We start from the raw sequence: 9526 nt of genomic DNA, 5'->3' as shown, positions 1-9526 counted from the left end.
GTGCCCGCTCAGTAGGTGTCAGTAGTTTTTCAGTACTACTGACACTACTGATACTATTGAACTACTGAACTACTGAACACTACTAAGCACTACAAGCCTATTCTACACCCTGGATGTTAAATAGTTATTCCAATACATCTAGTAGTTTAGTGTTTAGTAGTTCCAAGTCACAGTACTAATACTATTGACAACTACTAATAACTACTAGCACTACCGACACAAACTACTGAACAATTTTACTATGATTTGAAACTACTGAATATTAAACTACTGCACTACTAAACAATTTTAGTAGTTGTTCAGCTACCGACATAACTACTGAACAACAAAATTACTAACAACTATTGAAGAATTAGTGAATGACAACTACTGGATACTATTGAAATATTATTAGATGATAGCCGCTAAGCAACTATTAAGCGAGTAGCATGGGACGAGAGGCACGTGGCGAGCGCGGCGCGGGTGCGTGCCCGTGGGCGCGTGAGGCGAGGGGCATGAGGACACGTGGCACACGGGGTGTGGCGTGGGCGTGCGTGGGAGTAACACAGGGACACGTTGCAAACGGGGTGGCTAGGTTAGGCCGAACGGGGCACGCATGTTGGGCTTGGTGGTGTAGACCCTAGATGTAGGATAACATTTATATATACTGTATATATATTATGTGCTTTGACTTAACTCTAGTTACGGTTGCGCCACCCTCAATTACAATTAAAAAATAGTAGAGTTATAATTTCCGCGAGACATAGAGTTGCAACTGGATGTAAATAAAAAAATTAAGTTGTAAATATGTTATAGATGAATATAACTCATAACGAGTTTTTTACCTAATAATATACAATCTAAGAAATACGATTGTAATCATAGTACAATCTAAAACGTAACTGATTAGTTTCTCATTTTGTAATTATATATTTCTGAACGCATGATTATAACCGATCTACTTAGTAGATTATAACTGACAATATTTTTCTTATGACCGAGAGTGACGCAATGATAAACTATAGTACGTTTAAGCGTATAATAGACTTATCGTGTGTGTATATATATATATTGACATCAAGGCATCCGGAAATGGGTAAGCATCTGGCGGACACCGATCCGTCGGCCGAAATGTCACGGTTAGGTTATTATATATATCGATACATGCATTATCCCGATCGAGTATACGTAGTCGCAGCATGCAGTGTCCGACGGAACAGTGTATGTGGTAGCTGCTAGCTTAAATTTGCACTGTTGCTTGCTGATTGAGCGAGATCGATGGAGTCGCTCACTTGCAAAGATTACCAAAACTGCTTGCTTTCGTGCTCTATAAATCAACCTGATCACGATAGTCTATTAATCTACCAAAACTGCTTGCTTTCGTGCTCACTTGCAAAGATTACCAAAACTGCTTGCTTTCGTGCTCTATAAATCACGAGTTCACGATAGTCTATGCATTCATGGCTTTTGTACTGCTAGTGCTATATATATCGATCATCCATCGATGGATGGTTGAAACCCGATGCTTGCGCAGGAGGAGAGTTCGTACTGTACTGACAGATGGAACGGTACACCTTTTGAAACCATGCATGCGCCCGTGCCAGCAGTACACGGAGGCTGGACGACAGCCTATGCATTCATGGATCGATCTATCGAACGGTAGGAGTGCAACATGACGGGAACGAATTGAACCGATCGATCCCATGCCGACGATGCAGCTAGCTGGAATTGAAGCGACGGCCCGCTGGAAGGCCAAGGCTTACCGGCGGCGAGAACGAGGCGTGCCAGAGCTAGCGCACGTTCCTCCAAACCCACAATGCGCCTGAGCACGAACGAGGTTCCTCTGACGTAGCGCGTCATCGCTGATGTATGAGGTTGAATTCATACATCAGCGATGAAATTATCGTAATGTCAATGTTAAAGGATCCGGATCCCTGGCACACCCCGGCCGGCTTTTAGCTACGTCTGCTGTCTACGTATGTACCTAGCTAGGTAAGTAGAAAGACATGTGCGATAGTCTCTCTAGAAGGAGACAAGAAGAGAAGAGAAAGGGAAGGGGACCCTATACGTACACCCATGTCGCCACGTACGTATGTACGTACGTCGTTCCCGTTGGCCGTTCCTTTTCACATGATGAATCACCAGTCACACGCCAACAGTTAAAAATTGAAATGGGCAGAGGCGGCTAGGGAAGAGAACTTCAATATAAACCACGCACCCCCAGCAGCCAACCCGATTAGTTGTCCAGCACTGCACTGTGCACCACCAACCACAGGTGCGCATACACCACAACGCTAGCTACCCAGCTTGCAGAGCACAGGAAAGGAAGATGAAGGTGTCGGCGGTGGTGGCGGTGGTGGTGCTGTGCGCGGCGGCGGCACTGCTGGCGCCCGCGGCCGAGGGCAGCACCAGAAAGCTGAAGGTGGGGTACTACGAGAAGACCTGCCGCGGCGTGGAGAACGTCGTCAAGTACCACGTCGCCAAGGCCATCAAGGCCAACCGCCGGAGCGGCGCCGCCCTCGTCCGCCTCATCTTCCACGACTGCTTCGTCAGGGTAACTACTATATTCTGCATGCTAATTTAGATTCTCCCAAGAAGAAGAAAAGAAATTAAAGGTGAATACGCAGCTGTGACAGAAGACGCAGTAGCTCAAAGATCAGATGTGGCCACTCATGAGGGCCAGAAATGCTTAAAAAGATGCTTAGTAGTATATCACATCATCAAGCATCGATCAAAACCGCACAATACCTTTTTCTTACTACATGTTTTTTAAATGGTTACCGACACTAAATCGCCGTCAATGAACTATCACCCTAGTTAGCTGAAAAGCAGAGTCCTAACTGATAACAACATACTCCATTGCCATTCAGAACTTAGTTGCAGAAAAGCATCTTAAAGTTGTATATATGTCCATATCTTCATCGATCGTCATTGCTGCACGCCACTGCAGAAAAGCATTTTAAAGTTGTTCACTCCTACTCCAACATGGCGCGCAATGATAACAGCTCAGCTAAGACAATATGTTTTTATTAAAGAAAAAAGTCATGGCAAAGATACTGCTGGCAGAATGTGATGCTTTCCTTGGAGTATGTATCACTTGACATGTCAAAGACTTCCTTTTAGCTAGGCCCACCAGTGTCCATGTCCTTGCATGTATTTTTGATTGACGAATGATAACTAACGTGCAACTACCATTGTCAATTAAATTTATTTCTAGTACGAATCAGTCACAGTATCAATCCTTTAATTCCTCCTGAGAAAATCAGTATCGTTTTTTTCCCAAGAGGAATAAGTCATATCCTATCCTTGTTATTACAGGGATTTTTCTCCATTGTTATTTACATTTATTTCTAGTACGAATCAGCCACAGTATCGATCCTTCAATTATATTCCTCCTGAGAAAATCAGTATCGCTTTTTTCTTCCAAGAGGAATCAGTCATATCCTATCCTTGTCATTATACTACAAGGATTTTTCTCCATTGTTTTGCAAATTAACCTATGTGGCATATAATGAATGGGATGAAGATTATATATATTATTTCGTACTTGTTTTTGGCGGCCTCAAAAGCCCAAGTGGAAAGGGCTAGAAGCAAGATAAATTAAGATTACTAGAATTAGTCGCAACATCTACATCAACATCAATAATTGGTTGCCAAGGCTTCAATTATTTTTATTGAAAAGATAGTGGAAATGGTCATGGTCCAATGCCAAAACTTCAAAACAAATTTCCTCAAAATTTTGGTCTTAATTATTAAAATGAAACAGTCCAACACATTATGGCCCAATATTGCATAATAATAACCCAACCCTGCCGACAATACATATGAACATCCTTTTCCAACAATTAAGCCGAGCACGTTTCAGATCCAAACAAAGCTACAGTATAATTATTGTAAGCAAGCCACTGAGCAGCAACGAAATGACTTGCCATGCACACATGACACATCACACGTATGTGAACAGCAACAATACTAGCTGCCTAGTAGGAGAACCTGTAGTACTGATAGGGTGCTTACAAGCTATTTTGTTTTTAAAAAAATTAAATTTTATAAGTTTTGATAGATAATTAGTTAAATTATATGCATATTTAGTGTACAAATTTTGTTTCAATAGATTAATATTTTAAAGTATTTATAAGATGATGTTGATTTTATAGTAATAGACAATATATTGTAAGAGAAATTAACTGTCAAAGTTTATTTTTATGACTTTTTCAAAACAAAATGCGTTGAACATTTCAGTTCATCAGCTTTGGTTAGCTTAACATGCATGACAGTTACTAATTATAAGCATGCTGACCGGGAGTGTGTATGAATTATTAACTGGATCGATTAACTGATGCGCGCATGCATGCATGGATGCTGAAGGGCTGCGACGGCTCGGTGCTGCTGGATCCAACCCCGGCGAACCCGCACACGGAGAAGACGGCGCCGATCAACATTGGGCTGGCGGCGTTCGACGTGATCGACGAGATCAAGGCGGCGGTGGAGGATCGGTGCCCGGGCACCGTGTCCTGCTCGGACATCGTGGTGTACGCGGCCCGGGACGCGTCGAGCATCCTGAGCAACGGCCACGTGCACTTCGAGCCCCCCGCGGGCCGGCTCGACGGCGTGGCCTCCCACGCCGCCGAGGCGCAGCGCGACCTCCCCGACTCGACCTTCACCGTGCAGGAGCTGATCCGCAACTTCCGGCGCAAGAACTTCACGATCGAGGAGCTGGTGATCCTGTCCGGCGCGCACGCCATCGGGGTGGGCCACTGCTCGTCGCTCCGCGCGCGGCTGACGGCGCCCGCGGACCAGATCGTGCCGGCGTACCGGAACCTCCTGGCGGGGAAGTGTGCGGCGGGGCCCAACCCCGTGGTGCCGAACAACGTGCGGGACGAGAACCCGGCGGCGGTGGCGGCGGCGTTCCCGTCGTTCCTGAAGAAGCTGCGGAAGGTCAACGACTTCCTGGACAACAGCTACTACCACAACAACCTGGCGCGGATTGTGACGTTCAACTCGGACTGGCAGCTGCTGACGGAGAAGGAGTCGCTCGGGCACGTGAAGGAGTACGCGGAGAACGGGACGCTGTGGGACGAAGACTTCTCCGACGCGCTCGTCAAGCTCAGCAAGCTGCCCATGCCGCATGGCAGCCAGGGGCAGATCAGGAAGCACTGCCGCTTCGTCAACTACTAGCCGGCGGCCGGCCGGCCGGCCGGCTGGCTATATCCGCTATCTATCCATAATCCATTCATCCATCGGTTCATTTGTTGTTGCTTTTGTTGTTAATCTGTCGTTCCATTTGTTATGTGAGTGATTATTTGTTATATCTTGTGTGGACAAAGCATAAAGTGGACATGATGATGCATGTAGCCATGTACACATGAGGTCTTGTCAGGGTAGGTGTTCAATTGTGATGTTTAGCATATACTACCTTGCGTTCTTTTTTACTTATCATTTATTTTTACTTGTTATTTAGGATATCGTTTTGGTCTCCGATGCATGCCTTTAACCATGAATTTGTCTAATATTTGGCATTCAACGTTATAGAAAAAAGAATAATTTGATAGTATTTTCCATTACAAATCTAATAATATCATTTTTATATAACATATTTTAGTACTTTTATATATATTAGTGGTCAAAATTCGTAAAATCTAACTGCATGCAATCCTATACATCACCTATTTGAGAATGGAAAGAGTACAATATTGTAGGCTTAAGTGTTGTATTGTAACAAGGATGATCAATGAAAGTAATTTAAGTTGTAGCTACATACGTATTTTGACGCATGATATGGCTGTCTACAAGGATTTTAATTTTGTTTTACAATTTTTTTCATTCACAGTGGAAAAAGATTGAATCTCGCAAAATTTTGATTATTTTTCGTCATCTTCTCTACAGGTCTTACATGTCAGTGAAAATAAACTTCAGAACTAGATATTTCGTTCCTCTCTAAAATTCCCTAAATTCGTAAAATTTCGGTAAAATTTTAATCCCTGTAGAACTAGGATGTAGTCCTAATAATCGATGCAGTTGGATCCATGACGAGGTGCGAGCGATGATGGGCTAAAGTACTTTGGCTGGCTGGCTAGCTACACACCTACAGTAGTCGTCTCCCACTGAAAGCGTTGCTGGTGTGCATGCACATGGAGGAGAGGAAAGGACGCCGTTGGGAGCTACGGACTACGACTTCGTCTTCCTCCAGAGAAAACAGCAAACGATCCCATTTGGACACCCTCATGTTTTGGCCCGCTTGCATCAATTGTTGGCCCGAAAGTGTTGTGGCTCGGTAGTACGAACAGGCCCATAGTTTGGCACAGTGATGAAGCTCGGAGGCAGGTAAGAAAAAGGGTGCGAGCAGGCTAACGTCAGGAGAGAGAAGTGAGCTCAAGCGCGGATGGCTGAGACCTGAGCTCAGGCGTTCGATTTTAGACATCTAAAGTCAAGGTGCTACCGAGAGTAGTAAAAATACCACGCTTAATCATATTTAGGACATGTTTAGTTGTACTTTTGCTGATTTCTGTTAGTTAAAAGTTATAAGTCTAATTAAATGGTTGATTGTTGAGTTGGTTTTTAAAAAACTAGAAAGCTGATTTCTGAGAAAATAAACTAAAAACTGATAACAAGTTGAGAGGAGTTTTTCTAATTTTTGATGAGTTGATAAGCTAAAAATTTATTACAAAAGCTAATAGAAAAAGTCATCAAGACGTCAAGAAGTAAGCTTTTCAAAAAAAAAAACCCTAAAAACATCAGCCAACTAAACACAGGGTCGGCTCTACAGTTTCGAGAGCCCTAGGGAAAACGCAACACTATAGGTTCTTAAGGCTAAATATTCTTTTTCACTTGTATAGTTTATAAACCATTCATACTTTAAGGTGATACAAATGAACATTGCTAATATGATAAACTAAGAAGTAACTAGTAAGAGTTAACTTCCAACATGTTCTTAATTCTCGATGAATAATATCGATACTACAATAGAAAAACTAAAAGAATAGCAAAATGAAACTAGTATGATTACCTCAAATAAGAACGAGAACCAAACTCAAATGACTCCAACACGTTGGCGTGTTTGGGACATCAGGCCAGTGCTTTGGCATTTCCTTCTTCATCAACAGATTCTGGGCACTATTGTTGTATCTGGTTGCCTATTCTTAGGTGGCTGATGGTGTTAACCCTTTATTGTCCAGTTGTTAATCATTTGTTACTACCTTAAAGGAAACTGTTGTCTGTTACCTGCTGCTGTCTTGTTATGATAGCTCGGTTTAGTTGGCTATTCCTTTAAGTAATGAAGGGGTTTGAACTATGGTTGTTGGTGGTTTGATGAGGGACTTGTTGTGGGTTTGGCCTCCTTCTATCGTCACTCTTGTTGAGCTATTACTAGTAATGTTCATTTATCTGATGATTGATGGCAGTAAAGTTAAGGCTATGGCTCTTGCTTTCTCTGAGGGAGTGATGGTTATAGCACTGATAAGCTTCTTTCTGTGAAGCTGGTTATAGCCTTGTTGGTTTGACTTACGGTTGCTTGTTGCCTTTGAGTTAACAATGATGATAGTAAGGCTAAAGGGGGGAATGTTGCCTATATTGCCGAGACCTATGATGCTAGGGCTGAGGTCGAGGGAGGGTTTAATGTGGCTAAACCAATTGTTGGGCTCTCGGGCAATGCTGGTTGTAGCTATACGAGATGTCGTGCCCCTAACCTTTCTCTCCCGTCTTATATATGTCACCTAAGGCCGAAGCTGAGGCCGATGATGAGGGATTGTACAGATTCTAAGGCTATTCAGCCGATGATGGTTCATGATATATAAACAGTATATAAAGCTCACGCTAGACTGTTTTCCCACCTTTTCCTTTTATTTATTGTCTAACACTCACTCTGTTTTGTCTTTGATGCGTGTGTCTACAGCCTTGCAGACTCAGAGATGACCTGACGACGATGAGCAGCAGTTTAATCAGAGGTTATTCGAGAAGCTGGACGTAATTAACCGAAGGTCTTGTGAGACCACAGGAACTAGAATCAACAATCGCTAGAAGAAAAATAGTCAGTAGCATGTGCGTATGTGTGTATGTGTGAGACATTGTGTCTATAAAACTGTACTTTATGATTTCAATAATGAATAAATAAAGTCACGTGTTTTAATTACATTTTATCTCATGTTCTTTTGTATACATTGGTATACTGGCATATCCGTGATACATATATAGTTATATAATACAGTAGTTCGAATACATAAAATGACATGATTTGAATGAGCAAAACAAACTTATGGGGATCCCGGTCCCTGAACAAATGCCTCCCATCTGCCATCAAGCCAGGGCATGTGAAGGAGGAGAAAAAGGAGGCAGCTGGGCCCACGACGCAGAGGGATAACCCAACCAGCGAACGCTGGTCCTTCACTTCCTTGGCTCCTTGCTCACGTGGCGTAGATCGAAAAGCTGAAATTGCTATCAACTTCTAGGTTATGCTTGTGTGTCAAGCCAATTCGAGAGAGAGAGAGAGAGAGAGAGAGAGAGAGAGAGAGAGACCTGCAAATGGTAGCGGAAAAGAGGAAATTCATAATGGTCTCTGGACCTGCAAATGGTAGCGGAAAAGAGGAAATTCATAATGGTCTCTGGGCATCCATCGAAAGCCAATTCAAGAGAGAGAGAGAGAGAGAGAAGAGTTTTGGTTTGCTGGTGTGACCATGACATGCAGATTCCCATTCTTTTTCGCGTTTAGTTAGCAGTCGAAAATGGGCGCATGACATATTGGAAAATTCATGATGGATTCCATGGTAGAGAACATCCGGAACACACACACACACCTCTCAGCTCTCAGGCCCACTCCAATTCAAACAAAAAAGGTCCCATGCCCACAGCCCAGTCGAACAGCTTATAGAGGTTGTATCGCAGCCCAGCTCAGCCCAGCCCAGCCCAACCCAGATAGGGGTGGAGTGTGCAGCCCATTAGGCAGTAAGGCAGGCCCACGCCCAAAATTCGAACCCCGGATTCCCGAAGCCCGATCCCTGGCACCTCCTTGAGATTTTTTTTATATATTTTTATTTTTTAATATTTGCAAAAAATACATGATCCTTTTAACAAATTGCAAGAATAAGCTATCGTCGTCTATTCATCGGGTGAGAGCAAGAACGGGCGACAAGTCCTGCCAGTCAATAGCTTAAAAAATGCGAAAACTATGGTGAGGCAACATATCGCCCGTTCAGCTTTGTATAGGAGCTGAACGAGCGAATCAATATCCCAAAAAGGTGTCGCCTATACAGTAGACCACCACAGATATACATGCTTGTGATGCTTAATTTCACTCTACTGCTTTTTCATGGTAACTATTACCGGCTAGCTCATTGGCTGAAAATAATTCCCGATGGGCAACTCAGCTAAAATTGTCTATCTGCATGAGTCTGAATTGAACCGGCCTCTAACACTAGAAAGCTGTGATCTGCACATAAAACCCTGCTTCAAGTACATAGACAGGCATGCCTGTAACATATATATAGTTCGAAGCCTCATGAAATAATTAACTGGTGCTTATATACAATTAGATATATTATGACTCACACTTCAA

General features: G+C 43.2%; 1 protein-coding gene across 1 annotated transcript; it reads left to right on the top strand.

Moving 5' to 3' along the window:
• The first annotated feature begins 2205 nt into the window (after window positions 1-2205).
• On the top strand, window positions 2206-5442 carry LOC133928347 (peroxidase 2-like). The gene is made up of 2 exons (XM_062374642.1): window positions 2206-2533; window positions 4348-5442. Exons 1-2 carry the CDS (start codon window positions 2309-2311, stop codon window positions 5155-5157), a joined length of 1035 nt encoding a protein of 344 aa, XP_062230626.1. The 5' UTR covers window positions 2206-2308; the 3' UTR covers window positions 5158-5442.
• Window positions 5443-9526: the final 4084 nt, after the last annotated feature.

Source organism: Phragmites australis, chromosome 9, assembly GCF_958298935.1.
Source record: "Phragmites australis chromosome 9, lpPhrAust1.1, whole genome shotgun sequence".
Taxonomy (NCBI): Eukaryota; Viridiplantae; Streptophyta; class Magnoliopsida; order Poales; family Poaceae; genus Phragmites; species Phragmites australis.
The sequence above is the reverse complement of the archived record's forward strand: the minus strand, read 5'-3'. Positions and strand labels throughout refer to the sequence as shown.

Bases quoted from the DNA above. Each gene is read 5' to 3' on its own strand.
- LOC133928347 (XM_062374642.1), top strand. From the start codon at position 2,309: ATGAAGGTGTCGGCGGTGGTGGCGGTGGTGGTGCTGTGCGCGGCGGCG. The intron at 2,534-4,347 runs GTAACTACTATA...TGGATGCTGAAG, and splicing joins TCCACGACTGCTTCGTCAGG to GGCTGCGACGGCTCGGTGCT.